The sequence below is a fragment of the Laccaria bicolor genome, genomic scaffold (assembly GCF_000143565.1).
Source record: "Laccaria bicolor S238N-H82 LACBIscaffold_67 genomic scaffold, whole genome shotgun sequence".
In the NCBI taxonomy this organism is placed as follows: Eukaryota; Fungi; Basidiomycota; class Agaricomycetes; order Agaricales; family Hydnangiaceae; genus Laccaria; species Laccaria bicolor.
In genome coordinates, this window is record NW_001889938.1 from 20,384 (window position 1) to 37,266 (window position 16,883).

At 50.5% G+C, this 16,883-nt stretch overlaps 4 protein-coding genes across 4 annotated transcripts; 2 read left to right on the plus strand and 2 right to left on the minus strand.

The window, feature by feature from the left end:
- LACBIDRAFT_315050 (uncharacterized protein) lies at positions 1–1,473 on the plus strand (the record flags this gene model as incomplete). The annotated part of the gene is made up of 1 exon (XM_001889375.1): positions 1–1,473. One exon carries the CDS (start codon positions 1–3, stop codon positions 1,471–1,473), a length of 1,473 nt encoding a protein of 490 aa, XP_001889410.1.
- Positions 1,474–7,617: 6,144 nt separating this feature from the next.
- On the minus strand, positions 7,618–12,210 carry LACBIDRAFT_334602 (uncharacterized protein; the record flags this gene model as incomplete). Its single annotated transcript, XM_001889420.1, has 20 exons — positions 7,618–7,734; positions 7,926–7,965; positions 7,997–8,187; positions 8,245–8,409; positions 8,463–9,146; positions 9,395–9,406; positions 9,466–9,486; positions 9,550–9,659; positions 9,719–9,810; positions 9,903–10,098; positions 10,164–10,324; positions 10,366–10,510; positions 10,671–10,775; positions 10,990–11,089; positions 11,202–11,439; positions 11,497–11,678; positions 11,742–11,775; positions 11,836–11,918; positions 11,943–11,996; positions 12,157–12,210. The coding sequence occupies 20 exons, from the start codon at positions 12,208–12,210 to the stop codon at positions 7,618–7,620; spliced, it is 2,784 nt and encodes a 927-aa protein (XP_001889455.1).
- Positions 12,211–12,766: 556 nt separating this feature from the next.
- LACBIDRAFT_334603 (uncharacterized protein) lies at positions 12,767–13,148 on the plus strand (the record flags this gene model as incomplete). Its single annotated transcript, XM_001889376.1, has 2 exons — positions 12,767–12,773; positions 12,820–13,148. 2 exons carry the CDS (start codon positions 12,767–12,769, stop codon positions 13,146–13,148), a joined length of 336 nt encoding a protein of 111 aa, XP_001889411.1.
- An 867-nt stretch (positions 13,149–14,015) lies between these two features.
- Positions 14,016–15,900, minus strand: LACBIDRAFT_315054 (uncharacterized protein; the record flags this gene model as incomplete). Its single annotated transcript, XM_001889421.1, has 6 exons — positions 14,016–14,322; positions 14,373–14,660; positions 14,721–15,455; positions 15,506–15,717; positions 15,773–15,806; positions 15,854–15,900. The coding sequence occupies 6 exons, from the start codon at positions 15,898–15,900 to the stop codon at positions 14,016–14,018; spliced, it is 1,623 nt and encodes a 540-aa protein (XP_001889456.1).
- Positions 15,901–16,883: the final 983 nt, after the last annotated feature.

Genomic DNA, 16,883 nt, shown 5'->3' on the forward strand with positions numbered 1-16,883 from the left:
ATGTCTGGGACTGGCGCAAAACCCAGGACACAGACGACTCTGACAAGTAAAGGTAAAATGACAATCACTCGACAGGCCCAACCTGTCGAAGCAGAAGTACAACCACAAGAACGGAAAAGGACGAGGGCGGCTGGATCGGTGGAGATGGAGGGGAACGACCAGGAGATTAGCGACGCCGAAAAAGGAAAGATATACCTCGAGGAGACACTCACATTCGTACCAGCAGGCGCGACACCCACTTTGGACGCGCTATCGACAGCCCTCTTCCAGATAGCGGCTATGCAGGGAATGGGACACCCAGCAGTCAACGCGGTCCGCGCAGTCGCATATCTATTGAAGGAAATCGAGCTGGAAGAAGTAACAAAGGCCATCAGAAGCATCGCCAACACGCAGTTCGGCGAGATGGCGAGCGATCTGAAAGAATACATGGAGGGTCTGAAGGAGAAGGTGGCAGAGGTGCTGGAGAAGAGAACAGAGGTGCTGGAGAAGAAAACGGGGGAGTTAGTGGAGGTGATGGAAAAGGCGGCGCAACAGGCAGGAAGTATCGGGAACTCAACTTACAGGGACGCGCTAACTAGGTCGGCATCTGGAGCACCGCCAGATACCAATCCCAGGCTGGCAGCGAAGGAGAGCATCCGACAACGACAGGCCCTCATCGACTTACCCAGGGACTCAAAACTCAGAGATTGCGCCAACACGGTTCTTGTGGGCAAGTTCTCGGAGGCGATGGGAAAGGCGACGAGCCAGAAACACAAAATGAGGTCGGCATTGAAGCTTCAAAACGGGGGGATACTGGTGGAGATGGTTACGGACGATGGCACAGCGTGGTTGGCTTCCAAGGCGAACGCAGAGGCCTTCCTGTGGGAGCTGGGGGAGCCAGAGGCCTCTTTCAAGACGAGATCATACAACGTTATTGCTTACTACGTGCCGTTGAGCCTGGACCCCAGCAGCGAGAAGGACAGGAAGGAGATTGAAGAAACTAACGGAATCCCAACAGGTGTACTGACGAAAATTAGGTGGATCAAGCCCCCGATGCGGAGGCGTCTGGACCAGCGCCTCGCCCACGTCATCATCACCTTCTCAGACGCGGATACGGCAAACAGGGCAATAGTCAACGGTCTGTCGATTTGCCACAAGAGAGTCTCGGTAGCGAAGTGCAGGAAGGAGCCTGTTCGCTGCCTCAAATGCCAAGGATGGGACCATATCGCTGCGGAGTGTGTGGTCACAAAGGAGGTAAATGTATGCAGTACTTGCGGGGCAAGGGACCACTGGACCAGCAAGTGCAACCAACAAGGGGTCACTTTCTGTACGTCGTGCAAAACGGACGACCACACCAGCTGGGACCGCGGATGCCCGACTTTCCTCAGGAAGGTCGACGAACTCAACGCAAGGGACCCAGCAAACGACATCCCCTTCTTCCCGGCAAGAGAGACATGGACATGGTCTCAATCCTACCCGTCGCAAGGCCGATGAGTCCCACCAGCGGAGATACAGGTAAACTATGCCCAGGCAGGCTCACAGAAAAATAGATACAGACAAACGCAGCTCAACTTCGACCCAGCGGCCCCAGGTGGAAGACCTTACACCAGGGAACCGTGGAAGCGACAACGGTCGAAGCCGCCAGCAGCTAAGTCCCCTCCTCCAAATTTCCCCAACCCAGAATCCCCGATAGCCCCTTTGGCGTCGAGCAACGGCTCGCCGCCCCCTGATAGCTCCTCCCCCACAGATATTGCCCATGTCTGAACAACCAGAACAACGGACGACGAGACTACAGATCTTACAAGTAAACTTGAACAAGTCTCAAAAGGCGCACTTGGAATTGTATAACAGAGTATCAGGGAAGGAGTGGGACATTGTTCTGGTGCAGGAGCCGCATGTAACCTTCACAGGAAACATAAGGACGCCGAACGGATTTGTGTCAGTGGTGCCAGCAGACAGATACAAGGATGGCACTCCGGTAACAAGAGCGGTCACCTGGGTTAGCTCGGCACTGGCAACAAGCTCGTGGAAGATCATGAACGTCCCTGGAACTAACGATGTTACAGTTATACAGATGACAGGCGCCTATGGACGGTTGACGATCATCAATATCTACAATGACTGCACACATTCCAGAACATTACGCTCCGTCCGCGAGTTCTTACGCGTAAACCGGGCGGATGTTCTGGCGAGGGAGGACGACCACCTGATTTGGGCAGGAGACTTCAACAGGCACCATCCGATGTGGGACGAGGAAGGGGATGACAGGCTGTTCACGGCGAAGGCATTGGAAGACGCGGGTTGACTAATCGAAATCTTAGCCGACCACAACCTGAAGATGGCCTTACCGAAAGGTCAACCCACCCTAGAGCACATGGTAACGAAGAGGTACTCACGTCCAGACAACGTGTGGTGCACAGAGGAAGTTTTCGATCTGATTATCAGATGCGAGGTCGATCCCTCGTTAAGGCCGCCGGCCACTGACCATTTCCCCATAGCTACCTACATTGACTTGCCGCAGGCGCGATCAGTACAACGGACGTCCTACAACTTCAGAGCGGCGGACTGGGAGGACTTCCAAGAGAACCTGGCAATACGGCTCCTTGAAATCCCACCACCTCAGCCAATCACAACGGAGCAGCAATTCCGGGAGGCAGCTGAAGACCTAACAGCGGTGCTACAGGACACGATACGCACTAGAATCCCGGAAAACAAGCCGTGCCCGTTCTCGAAAAGATGGTGGAACAATGATCTTAGCCGTCAGAAGACTGAGATAAAGAAGCTAAGTCGTCTCGCATACAGATTCAGGACCCTTCCAGATCACGCGTCGCACACAGAGCTACGGAAGGCCAGGAATATGTACAGCGAGGCGATAGTAGAAGCCAAACGTGAACATTGGGAGGAATTTCTGGAGAACGCGGCGGAGCAGGACCTCTGGACGGCGAACCTCTATTTCAAGGAACCAACAGGCGATGGGGGCAAATCAAGGATACCGACGCTCAAGGTCCCAAGCGAAGGCGCAGGTGGACCACTACGGGAAATCAACACAAATGATGGCAAGGCAGAAATCCTCACACAAGCTTTCTTTCCCAAGAAACCTGACCAGTCCAGAGTCCCAGAGAACTACGATTACCCGGAGCCACTCCCACCACCACCCCCTATCACACTGGAACAAGTGGAACGTCAGATAAAGCGGCTCTCTCCGTTCAAGGCAAGCGGTCCAGACGAAATCCCAAATGTGGTACTCCAGAAGTGTTTCGGACACATCTCGGAGTATCTAGTATATCTCTTCAGAGGCGTCTTCACGCTGAGGACTTACTATTCAGGATGGCAGGAGTTCACAACGGCGGTCTTGAGGAAGCCAGGTAAACCGAACTACGAAGTGCCAAAGGCCTATCGTCCAATAGCCCTGTTATGCACGATACCGAAGGTACTGACAGCTATAGTAGCGGAGAACATAAGCCACCTTGTGGAGAAGGAGTTCCTACTGCCGGACACGCACTTCGGAGGACGACCAGGTCGTACCACGACGGACGCCATACACTACCTTGTGGGCAAGATCAAGGCAGCTTGGGGTAAGAGGAAGGTCACCTCGGTGCTCTTTCTGGACGTCGAGGGGGCCTTCCCCAATGCGGTTACTGACAGGCTAATCCACAATCTGAAGAAAAGGCGAATCCCAACGACCTACGTCAAGTTCATCGAGTGGCTCTTACAGGGGAGGAAGACAAGGCTAAAGTTCGACGATTTTATATCAGAACTCATCGACATCGAAAACGGGATCGGACAAGGAGACCCCATATCGATGTTGCTGTACATACTCTACAATGCGGACCTACTAGAAGCCCTACAAAGACTGGAGGAAGATGCTATTGGATACGTGGACGACGCTCTTGTTATTGCAACGGCGAAAACATTCAAACAGACAACGCGGGCACTCAAGAGTTACATGGAACGACGGGAGGGAGGTTTCGAATGGGCGAAGGATCACAATTCGAAGTTTGAGCTGAGCAAGGTGGCCGTTATGCACTGCCAGCCAACGGCGAGGAAGGAAGGCGATCGACCAAACCCAGTACTCCGGCTAGAGGGGAGTGTGGTGAAGGAAGTGGAGAGCTACAAGTACCTGGGGGTACATGTCGACAGCCAATTGAGGTGGAGAACACAGGAGAACGAAGCGATTGCGAAGGCGACCTCTTACATCCTTATGTTTCGCAGGCTAACGCGCACAAGTTTAGGTATCAGGCCCAGGCTTATGCGGCTACTGTACGTTTCGGTGGCCGTCCCGAAGATGACATACGCGCTCGATGTTTGGTATGTGCCTCCGCACAAGAAGGAGGGCATGCGGAAAAACAGCGGGTCAGTACGGGCGTTGAAGTCCATGGGTAAGATACAGAGGATAGCTACAAAGGCGATCACAGGGGGTCTTTGGACCTCACCAACCGACCTGTTGGACGCGCATGCCGGGGTATTGCCAGTCAACTTAATGCTTGAAAGGATATGTCACGTGGCAACAGTACGAGCGGCGACTTTACCAGATGGCCATCCGACACGGGACATGATACGAGGATACAGCAAGAAGCCGGCAAGAACACACCTCGCCCCCCTTCAGAAGCTGGTCGAGTGCTTCAAGATCAGACCAAGACGGTTCGAGACAGTTATGCCGGACCCAAGGCCACCGACTTACAAGAGGGTCTTCTCAACCAAGATCGCGGAAACAAAGGAGGACTCTATTAAGGAGGAAGGAAAAGACGAGGCAGACATAAGGATATATACAGATGGGTCGGGCTATGAAGGAAACGTTGGCGCAGCTGCGGTGTTATACAGGAAAGGGGTGGAAGAGCCCGAGGAAACGCTTCGATTTCATCTAGGACCGTTGACGAGGCACACCACGTATGAAGGCGAGGCAGTGGGGTCCATATTGGCAGCCTGGATGCTACAGGGACGGCCTGAAGTGGGGAAGGCAACGGTTACCAGCTATACTGACAGCCAGGCATTCATTAGGTCAACGGGCGCGAGAAAGACGAAGCCAGGGCAATACCTTGTAATGGAGTACCTGCGGCTGACTGAGGTAATGACCGACGGAACTGACATCCCTATCAGGCCAGGCACGGCCAAATTCGCACTCAAGTGGGTAGCGGCACATGAGGGGGTAGTAGGAAACGAGAGGGTGGACGAAGAAGCAAAGAAGGCGGCACAGGGGGACTCAAGCCCGCGGGAGGAGCTACCGCCAATACTACGAAGACGGCTGCCATACAGCGCCTCAGCGGTCAAGCAGGAATTCGCGGAGAAGCTGAAGGCAAGGTGGACGGAAACGTGGAGGGACTCACCACGCTACGCAAAATTTCAGCATATCGACGCAAACTTCCCATTCAACAAGTTCCGGAAAATCAGCAACGAACTGTCAAGGCCACAAGCGAGTCTATTGATGCAGCTACGTACAGGACACATACCACTGAACAGCTACCTATACAACATCAAAAAGTCGAGGACCAGGAGATGCGACACGTGTTGGAGCACGAGGAGGATGGAGATCACGGAGACGGTGATACACTTCCTATTCGAGTGTCAAACTTACGCGGCAGAGCGCTTCGATATGGATAGAGCCCTGGGCCGCTACTCGAGGGACCTCAAGGGGATACTGGAGAGTATGAAAAGGATAAAGGAACTGCTCAAGTTTGTGGGGAGAACGAAGCGGTTCAAGAAGTCGCTTGGAGACTCTATAGGTGACGTCTCTCAATTAGAATCCGAGGAAGTTTGAAAGATAGCACTTCCTTTTAGCAGACTTATAACACCGAGAAATGAAGCATGGACAGATTAGCCGACGTTCTGTCGGCGGGTTCGCCCTCAAAAACCCCACTCTATCTTTTACCCGCATTTCAGCTTGCGGACTTCAAGCACTAATCACACTCAGCCAGACCGACCACGTCGAACAGTCACTCAAGCAAACAGCAACAAAACACCAACAATTTTTCATTCACCTGAACGCGCTCGTCCCGTATTAGCTGTACCCTTCGCTTTGCGATCGGGTACTTGGAAGAAGAAACGCGTCACATACAGACTGCATCAGATAAGCAGAGGGACACGAGACTACCCCGCTCACCATACAGACGTGTTCCCAAACGGCGTTTCTGTGCCGGGCTGTGTGGGGGAATGAACGCCTCGGGCGTGCCTTCACCAGTGCAGGGGACAGTCAACGGGGGTCAGGTATAGGGCATTAGGGGCCTTAGGTAGTCTACAAAGTTGTAAAGTCTGACATGGGGCCTCGCCCCAATAGACTATAAATTTGACATTAAAAAAAATAAAATAAAAATAAAAAGCTTTGTACAATTATGCGTGTATGAAACCCTGCTAACTGGCTCTATCATTCAGATTACGCCAGGGCTACGCTTCCGAGCTGCACCAGTTCGCTTTATTGGCCTGGCATATCCCGTGGAGCTACCTATTCACAGCTTGCGGCCTTCATAGAGTGAGCTGCTGTCTTATGATACTTGACGCTCAATAACTTATCTCAGAAATCCGCCCTCTCCTCAAGATTGACGTTGAGAACGATCCAACTTGTCAACACCTCGACCAGGATGAACGAATTCAAGGGATAAAAGCCTAGACGAAGATCAAATGGAGGGCGAGCCTGAGGGGAGGTCCTTTAGGAGTTCAGATAGGACAACGAAAGCTGGACGTGTGGCTGATGCTCGAGAGTGGAAAAGGGCACAGGCTTCTGGTCAAATCATTTTGGATCACGCTAATTTTTAAAACTGACATATCTTTCGTTTTAGAATTGTTAACTCATTCCCGAATCGCTGCTGCATCGCAAGCTTGAAGCTTCCTTGGTGGCGCCATGACCGAGCCAGCTGGGTAGATTTTCCCATTTTCATATATAATCCGAAAGCAAGGAGCTGAAGTGCGAATTGCTGCCAGTGACCAAGCTACCACCTTCACTATCGAACAGTAGCAATAGGTAACAATCTGGCGGCGAGGTTGCAAACAGCAAAGATATCCAGATGTTCGGCGGTGGGAAACCTATATTCTTATGAACCTGATCAACCTGAAACAGATCTTTCTTGCAGAATTTCAATGAAGGCATGCCAGATACACCAATTATCCCAACGTGGACGCTCATGTCCGTTTCCGCCCCACAGAATCTGTTGGACCAAAGTTGACTGGTTGTGCTAAGCGGCGGTAATGTTCTCCATCCCAATATGGAGCTCATGAAGCCCATGGACATTTCGTCTCATTGAGGGGCTCGGGCTCGCAGCTATAATCTGCCATGTTCTATGTGAGGATGTAAGCTATTGTGTCCTATTCATTCATCAATGGTATTGAATTTCCCAGTGTTCCGGAGACGATGATCATGAAGCAAAACCCGTCAGTCTGGATATCAAGTCGCACTCGGCTGATGGAATCATGGGGCCCGCAAGCTGTCGTCGTCCTCTGACTAATGCGGAACTTCGCGCAAAACAAGTAGGAGTCAACCATCAACTCGTTTCTGTTCTTCAGTTGGGACCATTACCCCACTATTACAAAGTAGCTGCATGTAGCCACCTACGAAACCAACCCCCTCAAAAGGCATCTCCTTGCAACAACTGGGGAGTCTGCAATCTCCACATTGCTCCACCCGAACCCTGCTCAAGGTCTTACACCCACCTAGTTGACGGCCAGGTCGTTGACTATCTTTGTTTCACTGTCCACGCCGCAATGGCGTAGCGATTGCTCCATATCTTCTCGCGTCAATTTCTGCTCGTACACTAATCTAATCTTGTTCTGTCCAGCACGGAGATTCAATACCGCTTAACTTCGGTCTGGACGCCTGTAAGTATGTCGAGGCAGGGTGAGCCCGTTCACCACCCAGTCGTGAGGGGATGACCGACAATGACCGACATTTTCGAGGTATTCAAGTGGGGTCAGAGCGCGCGCATAGCCAATCATGACAAATACTCCAAACTAGAGCTCACAGGTAACCCATAACCACCCTTATATACCACCTTGGTCGGCCTGTATACGAATTGAAAACTAGAGGGCCCACCGCAGAGCCAACATTTTCTCCTCCTCCTCCTCCTCCTCCTCCTCCCAGTCGTCCACTGTAGAGAACTGGTACTCCACCCTCCTCAACTTCGGTGGCCTCACATCTTTCTGACCATCATCATTACGACCATCACCGCGCGCCAGACCGACACGTTTCTTCCTAGCCACCCGCCTCTCGCGGAACGCATCATCCTTGTACATCCTCACCATACAGATATCTCATTCACCTGACCATAAGTTTGGGTTTACGTTTGTGTTGGAAATGGGAGTCGTCTCTGGGTTCGTGTCCGCCTTTGAGTCTGGGTCTGAGTCTGCATTCAAACCCAATGTAGTCCGCCCACGGCCGTGGTTGGGTACAATATTCACAACTTCTTCAAGGTCTTCAAGGGGTGCTAGAACACGCGCGTAGTGGAACTACGCACGTCGTCATCTTTTTTTTTTTCAACGCCAGGCAGAAGAGAACTCACAGGCAACCCCAACCCCCCGTCATACACCACCCCCGTTGGCCTGTCTTTAAACCGGACCACACACCAGGTATGACAAAGCCCACACCACACCATGTTTTGCGCCATCTTCAATGTCTTCAAACGCCAAAAGGAGTTAGCAATACGTTCGGTCACCCCAGACCCACTGGAATACGTCCTTCCGTGCAAGGCCAAGCGTTCAACCGTGGAGGAGAGGTGGACAAAGGGTAGCGCGTTCCAGTCAAGTGGGATGGTGAAAAACTGCGAGAGCCAGTCCAGTCTAATGGAGGAAACTCGGAGGAAGGGGGAGAGGTTCCATAAAGTTATGGTGCTGCTGCTGTATGATTGGACGCAGTGAAGGCATCTGACCCATTTACTCCCCAGCTCAGGAAACCAGCCTAAGTCCCGTAAAGGCATTAGATTTACTGAAGATTCGATGTAGAGAGTCTGAGACCACGCTTCGAGCACTAGGGCGCGGTAGCTTTGTGAAGTGAGGCTGAGCGCATCGATCGTGCTCCATCTGGGTTTAATCGAACAGCCAGGCTTTTCAGGAGTCGAGGAGCGCGGTGGGGCGGAGAAGAGCAGGAGATGGATGATTTCTCGGACTAGTTCTAGGGGAGAGACATTGTGTAGACAAGTCTGGGATGTGGGGAACCTTTTAAGACCTTCATTTGTCAGACTTCCAGGCTGTGAGTGTGCCGAGACACGGTGGAGTCGTGATGGGATGACCGATAACCTCGCTTTTCGCATATCTCAATTCAAAGAAAGGGAAATTAGATACCTCTAAGAATCCAGCAAAATTTCCATACCTAAAGTAAGTTGGATTGAAAAACCCCAAATTTCTAAGAACTAAGTAAAACGAATGTGATCTAAGTAGACGATGAAGCGAATGTAGATCAGGACGCAGGTAGTGCTAGAGGAAACTTGCTACTAACCCTCAGAGACGACTAGCAGAATCCACATCATCAGCGTTTCGAGTGGTCAAGAAACTTAGCAAATAACTCACAGCCCTTTCACCCAGCGGAGTCTATCGCAATGTATCCGTTATAGGGGGCTAGAAAGGACATATGAGTGTTATTCTTCTGTGGACCTGGAAAAGCATATTACTTGAGACTCTGTAACGCCTTGTTTTGAGGCCGTCTGTATACATGATCTCGTTAGGCTGGAATGGAAGCCAGTCCGCTTGATCTTTATCTGGGTCTAAAAGGGACTTTAGAACCATGTACTACATGTAATAGATATATAACTTTAGTACCCACAACAATATGCACCCCCCCTGATTTGCTTCGAGAGGCTTCGGTCCCTTTGTTTCGTGTTCTGGGATTCCTTGACCTCTCTCGGACTTGGCTGGCTATAAACAATCGTAGTGGGATGGTCTTCGTCATGCCCTGGATACACTTGAGTTTGAAAAGATATGTAAGCGTCATTATCATTCATTGGAACCTCTCCATCCATGTCTTCAAACAGTTGATGTTTTGATTGACGAATCCCTCGATCTTCATGACCAGAGACCTCAGTGAAGCGAGTGTTTGAGGTGGCGCAATGGAGAGCATGCCGATGCGACCCAAAGAAGAGTCGTCCATGTCAAACGCCGTTTTAGAAGTCATTGCACCCTCTTCGTCGTAGAGGCGGTAATGGACTGGATAGCGATGAGAAACACAAGGTCAATGACAGTGTATCAAAGCGTACCATAACGGGGCTCACATGGTAGAGCCTCGGGTAACCCCACCAGCTGTGCTGTGTTCGCTTTTCGGTTTTTAACATCTTCCACCCGCACCACTAGAACAATCGGGTCATCCTTAGACAACCCGAGCCCGGGATCCTCTTTGACCGCCAATTTGAAAGACTCCGCAGCAGCACTTCGACTAGAAAGCGACTCGGATAGGTACAACTTTTAGCTCCTGACAAGCCCTTGATCTTGCAGATGCGCTTTTTCATGGACGAGGCTGTGCGCGGAGGTGTAATGAGCGTGCGGCTGATGAATGTGTTGTTCGCGTGGATCGGGTTGTTGGACCTGATTGGACCTTCTGTTGTGTATAGGCGGTAATATACTGATCAAACGAGTGCAGTCCTTGTATGAGACTACACGCAAGATCTTCATAAAGGATGAACGCAACTGTAGCGGGGACCACTCGTGTCAAAGGTTTCAGCGTTGATACATTTGAAATTATCGATGTGCGGGCTGGAAGAGAGAGTTTGAGCTAAACGTACAACTTCGCCTCCTCGACCATCCGAGGAGCTTTGCGGTGGCTTCTGGGGACGTCCGTCGGATCCGATCGCATTTGAAACCATTTGAGGTGCTGTCTTCCAAAATTGCTGAAACATGAAAGAGAGAGGTCAACCAGGCGGGCGTCTGATAACGTCCATTTGTATATGTTCCGTGTTGTGCACACTTGACCGTGACTGACAATCGCCAAACAAAGATCGACGCGTTCAAAATCCTTCAAACTGAAGCATTCAGACTGCGATAAGATGAGCAGGCGTAGGTATCACGGCCGGTCCTGATTTTCATCAGTAATGCCTGACTGACTTGGAGCAGCAGCGATTTGAAAGAAGTTCGAGGAGGTGCCCCAACTTGGCGTCCACGCATAAGTCTCCCGGCATCCAAACCCCGAAGCTTCATTACTGTTCTGAAATATTGGCAATTATGCTTCTGAAGAACACTAAGAAAGAAATTCTCTCGGACCCGCTTATGTTGAATAGGCGAGCCTTGACGTGCATGCCCACCCTCCTTTACTTTACCATGCGGTGAGAGAGTGAGGGCCCTTCCTGCCTTGGGAGGGGTAGATCTTCAAGAACTTTGTCGGTGGTTATGGAAGGCGCTCGAATAGAACGTCCTGGCCTGTAATGAATCCAAAAGTCTTGAGGAATAAGCGAATGTCCATATGCCCTGATTCCTTGACCGGTGAGATGACTGGGACATTCCGGCTCAGCAGCCGATCTAGAAGGCCCAAAGACGGGAGGCACCCCATTGCCTGACCTATCCTATTTATAACTCGTTAAGCCACGCTCTCCAATACCACATAAAAACACCCACCAAAACCAAAGACTCAGAAGCTCAGAGTTGATGCAATTCCGAATCTGAGCATCACTGCGGCCACTATCACCATTGCATCCCGAAGCACCTAATGAAGGCCCGTGGTTGATGACAAGTGGAAGGACCTTGGCCGTACATGATTTGAGATCGTGACCAACTTCCGTTGCCGTTTCCCTGCGACCCTATAATTGATGAATTAATATCATGAATTCCAGTGAATGGATGTGGGACTGTAATCGGCTTACTTTGCTCTTTCCTGCACCGCTCATGCCCATCACGCTGAAAGGTACTCAATGTCAAAACAACCCGCTATGAGAATCATTGAAATTGATTACACACAGAATGATAAAGTCGTTGTCTTGTGGCGTCCATTGCTCTTGGCCCAGACAGTAGAGCAGCAGTCGGAAAATCAAGAGAATGTCCTGCGTTAGTCAACGGGTCTTCACCGTGAACACGTCCCCATCTTCTGCATTGCTGAAGTACCGGACTTCCGAAACCTTCTATTTTGACGATCAGAAAGATTGATCGCGTAACAAGAAATGAATTGGGCGCTGACCTTTGACGATCATGGCGTCTCCGCCACTGAAACCCCATTTCCTGGCACTCCATCTCCTACTCAGCTTTCTTGCAGCATGTTATCCCTCGACCCACTGAACTAACCCCCGGCGACACGTGTAGGGAGTGCGCGAAGCGAAGCGTTGCGATTGACGACATTTTCGATATCTCTCCTCTCTGGAGACGAGTCCCACGATAAGGATCGATCGCTCGTGTGCTTCCTTTGCAGTAGGGCTGTCGGTCCTGTTGAAAGGCAGGGGCAAACTCCGTAACGAGAGAAGACGCCTATAAATAATGTAATTTATAGACAGATTTGACAGGGGGAATGGTGGGAGCGTCTAGTAATGAAATGAATGTGTTGTTATCGCACAGTCCCTCGCCTTCCTTTAGACATGGAGTGCACTGCTTGCCGGCGTTCCACGAGTCTGAGAGAACCAGCACCCAAAAATAACAGACCTGATAGTGGGTTTTCATGATCACAAGGATATGTGAACATCCGACTGAACAGGAAGGAGATTCGAACTTGACATGTTCAATGCTGGGAAGAAAAGTGCAACTGGCAGGTTATAAAAACCCCCCAACCGGTCTTACACCACCCAGAAACTCATTCTCCTGCAAAAGTGTACGTCATTTTCGTCGACGTCAATATCAGGATGGTTTTTACCTTCATATCGTGGTTGCAGTAACCACAGACCCCCATCTTCATCTTCAAACTATGCCTTGTGCGTTGCATATCCACTCGTCCTAGCTGGTTGTTCTCTGACACAGTGCACTGCGTAGCCAGCTTCCAGGTCAAGAACAACGGTGAAACCACCGTTATCATCAATCTGGTCAATCCCCCACTTGTGGTGACGGTCCGCCCTGGCGAGGCTTCCCCACCATTCAGTTCCCGTGGAACGTACATAATCCATGCGGAACATGAGACTTTGCCACTCCCCCCGCCTCAGATCGATATCACATTCACTCCAGGAGATCTATTCGTAGCCAAGTCGATCAACGGACCTTCTTTGAAGGTCGAAATTGTTGCAAAGCTCGATTTCCCCAATGGTGATCTTCTTTCGTCATTGAGCCCAGTTGAGAACGCTCATCATCTCTAGCTTGAACGAGTCGTCAAGATTTCAGAATGGAGTTGTTGGCTGAGCTCACCTTGGCTTGAGTTGTTCGTATATGTACTTGTATTCTGCGTTCATAAAATCTTTTTGCTGTTTCGTTGTTGCCACCACAATAATTGAAACCTAGAAGTCCTCCCCGCAGCGTCGAGAGTATATTAAACAAATGCCTGCAGAAGTTGGCATTTCGGTTACTGACATGGAAAGCGGATGTAGTAAGTAGATGCCGACCTGGTCAACGTCACTGGGCACGAATTTCGGCCTTTCCTCTTCCTCTCGCGGCTCGCCTTCTCTTCGCCAAGACGTGCCATGCCAGTCTCGACGCCTGCGGGATTGACAGCTCCCCTGCAAACGCTGATCCCCGCTTTTCTTCAAGAATGTCTCACCCTCCCGTCGTTAGCGCCGCAAATCAAGTTTTCCATTTCAGTTTGAGTGGCTTTGACGAAAAATGGGAACCGATTTGGTCAGCGTTCACTGAAGATGTCCAAATGGCGGTTCAGATAAGAAAGAGGACTTGGTGGTGGTTGTGGATAGTGGAGGTTGGGATAAATCAAGAGGCGGCAAAGAAAAATGCCATCAAAATTCTACAGTTCGGATTCTACGTTATGTAGTACTTTATTGCTACGCGCTGAGCATCGATGTTCTAATGCCATGTGCTCACAGAGAGGACACCATCAATGACGGTCAGGCTATCCAACCAATTGTACTTTTTAATTTGGACGCGTGAGCGGCTTAGCTTAGCCCGACTCCGCGGCGAAGTACAGTAAATGTAATAGGTGATAGCGCACTGAGAGTTAAGAACTTGAACAAAACAGCCACTGTACATTTTGAATCAATCTGAAGTGCCTCCATCTCTCAGTTTGCCTGAATGATCAAGTTGACCGCTTTCCAGGCAGATTCTTGGGAGTTCTCAAATTTATGAACTGTCGATCCTTTCTCAATAAAGTCCTTCCAATATTCGTCAAGCTGCTTGGCCCGCTGTTCTTCGGCCCCTAAGTTGTAAGGGATTGTCCACTTCGTCGTGCATAGAACCACATTCCGCGGATTCGGCTGCAGTTTCGACACAAAATCCAGGACTTTCTTTGTTCCAGAGACAGGGATGCGTGTTAATGATATATCGTGAATGTAGATGATACCAGCGTGGTTTGGCTCGTTTTTGCACCTGGTGTTAGGTGAGTGTTGTTGCCGCCTCGTTTACTTCTAAAAACGTACAGCTTCTTGAGCCCAGAGATGATGCAATTCTGTATCTTAGCATCATTTCCGACATTGTCACCATATCCTGGGGTGTCCACGAGAACCAATCTTCTGCCATTACCTAATGAAGGTTTGATGACGAGTGGAAGGACCTTGGTCGTGCATGGTTTGTAATCGTCACCAACTTGCGTTACCCGGGCCTCCCCTGCGATATAATTGATGAACTGAAAACATGAATTCCAGCGAATGGTTGTGGACTGTAAACGGCTTACTTCGCTCTTTCCTGCACCACTCATGCCCATTACGCTGGAAGGCACTCAACGTCAAAACACCTCGCCATGCGAATCATTGAGATTGGTTACACACAGAATGATGAAGGCGTTGTCTTGTGGTGTCCATTGCTCTTGGCCGAGACTGCAGAGCAGCTGTCGGAAAATCAAAATGAGATTCTCAGCCGAGAATATGTATAACATCTTGTCCGATGCAATATTGAAGAAGTTAAGGACGCGAAGGGAAAATGGAATGCGCATCGCCTTGATCTGGTCACGAACAACTCCAATCAGGGCATTGATCTCATCGCGGCGAGAGGCGTTCAGGCTCTCATCAGCCTTGGTCTCTTCCAGGGTTTTGATCAAGGTTTTGAGACTAAAGCGTAGCTCTCGGCCCGCCTCCGTATCCGGAATCGGTTTGCGGTCGTCAACCAATTCTTTTTGAATCTGAAGCGCCGTCATCTTTTCACGGTTTGACTCGATGATCAAATTGACCACCCTCCAGGCAGACACAAATCGACAGGAGTTCTCGGGGCTCATAGCCAGGTCAGCGGGCAATCCGACGTTCTGGTCATTTAGTGCAAGAACGGTCGACCCGTGCTCAATCATCTCCTTCCAGAAAACACCCTTAAGATGCTCGGTGCGCCTCTCTCCGACTTCTTCTTCGACTTGCGACCACTTTGTCGTGCAGAGAACCACATGGCGGAGAGCACCATCCCCGCAGAGTTTCCGAAAAACATCCAGGTTCCTTCTAAGTGACCCCTGCATGCGTGCCTGTGATATATCATGAAGATAGATGATACCCGCGAGCTTCGTTTCTTTTTTGTGGTACCTGCTGTCAGGTAAATGTCACTGCTGCCTCTTAAGTCTTGGGAAACCCACATATTTTCGAGCCAAAGACTGATGCTATGCAATATGGCAGTGTCGTCGACGCAAGTATCATCAAACCCTGGGGTATCCACGAGTACCAATCTTCCGCCGTTCAGCGGAGCGCTTTGTGAAGAATCGATGATAATTGGGCAAAGTTGGATAGTGCGCGAGCAGAGGTCGTGACCGACCTCTGCTACCTCTCTCCCTGCGATGTAATTGATGAACTAGAAGCAGGAATTGTCTCAGGAAGGCTGTGAAGTACGACTCAGAAGTACATACAGTGCTTTTTCCGACACCAGTTGGGCCCATGATGCTGAAAGATAATTAGTTTCAAACCACTCAAACGCACAAATCACTCACGGGATAATAACGTCGTTGTCTTTTGGCATCCACGTACTTTGTGACATGGTTTTCCGAATGGACGTAAACGACGATAGAGGTGGGGAGACCGGAGTAGTCGCTCAGGAAACCGACGACCGCCTTTTGAGAGTGTGTCTGTCAAGCTCGAGGTGGACAGCAAGTCTGCCTCGTGTTCGGGAACAGGCTGTCAATACACATGTTCAAGTTTCGACTCGTTGGATCTTCATCGGTTATCGGAACCGATCTGTTTCAGATGTCTCAAACGAGTGGAACCCACCAATCAACAAGGATCTGAAGCGAATTTGGTGTTCGCACATTAACAGTGAGATGATTTCAAGTTGCCACGGGAAGGCAACCTCCATTTTGGGTTAAACATTCGCAGTACTGCGCCTGCACTGTCCGTGAATTGTTGATTGCGACCTCGGAATTGAAGCTTGAGAGCTCCAGAGCGCGTTGGAAGTTTGGGAATCTTGATGGAATTCAAATTTGCATCACCAGACCGTTGACCTCGCTACAAAGCTGGGTGCATGTGTGATTGCAACGGCGGTCGCTTTAGACCAAGGAAGGTATACATATGCCGTAGAGGCATAAACTGCCTTGCGTGCCCAGCAACAGTGGTTCCCGAGGTAAGCCCACCACCTCCCAAAACAACAATCGCGGGCGGCTCTTCCCTTGGAGCAGCAGTCGGCTTGTGTCATATGACCTTCGGGTGCCCGACGAGGGGCAAATGACTTTTTCGGGAGGGGAGATCGAGGCAGTGGAAGATAGAAAAGAAGCATCCATCTTTGTATCACTGGAAGGGCCGAAGGGCCGAGCACCAGTCAGCGAAATAACAAGGGGACTGGGGGGCGATTGTGCGGTTGGCAGGCCTAAGGGTTTGTTGCAAACCGGCTTGTTGTTGTTGAACAGAGATTGGTCGAGTGACACGGCAGACTCGTTACGTACGTGAGGCTACACGCAAAAGGGCGGAGGGCATGAATACCCTGTTTGCATACAGCTGCAGCGAGACGGCGTCTGCGCCGGATGGAGA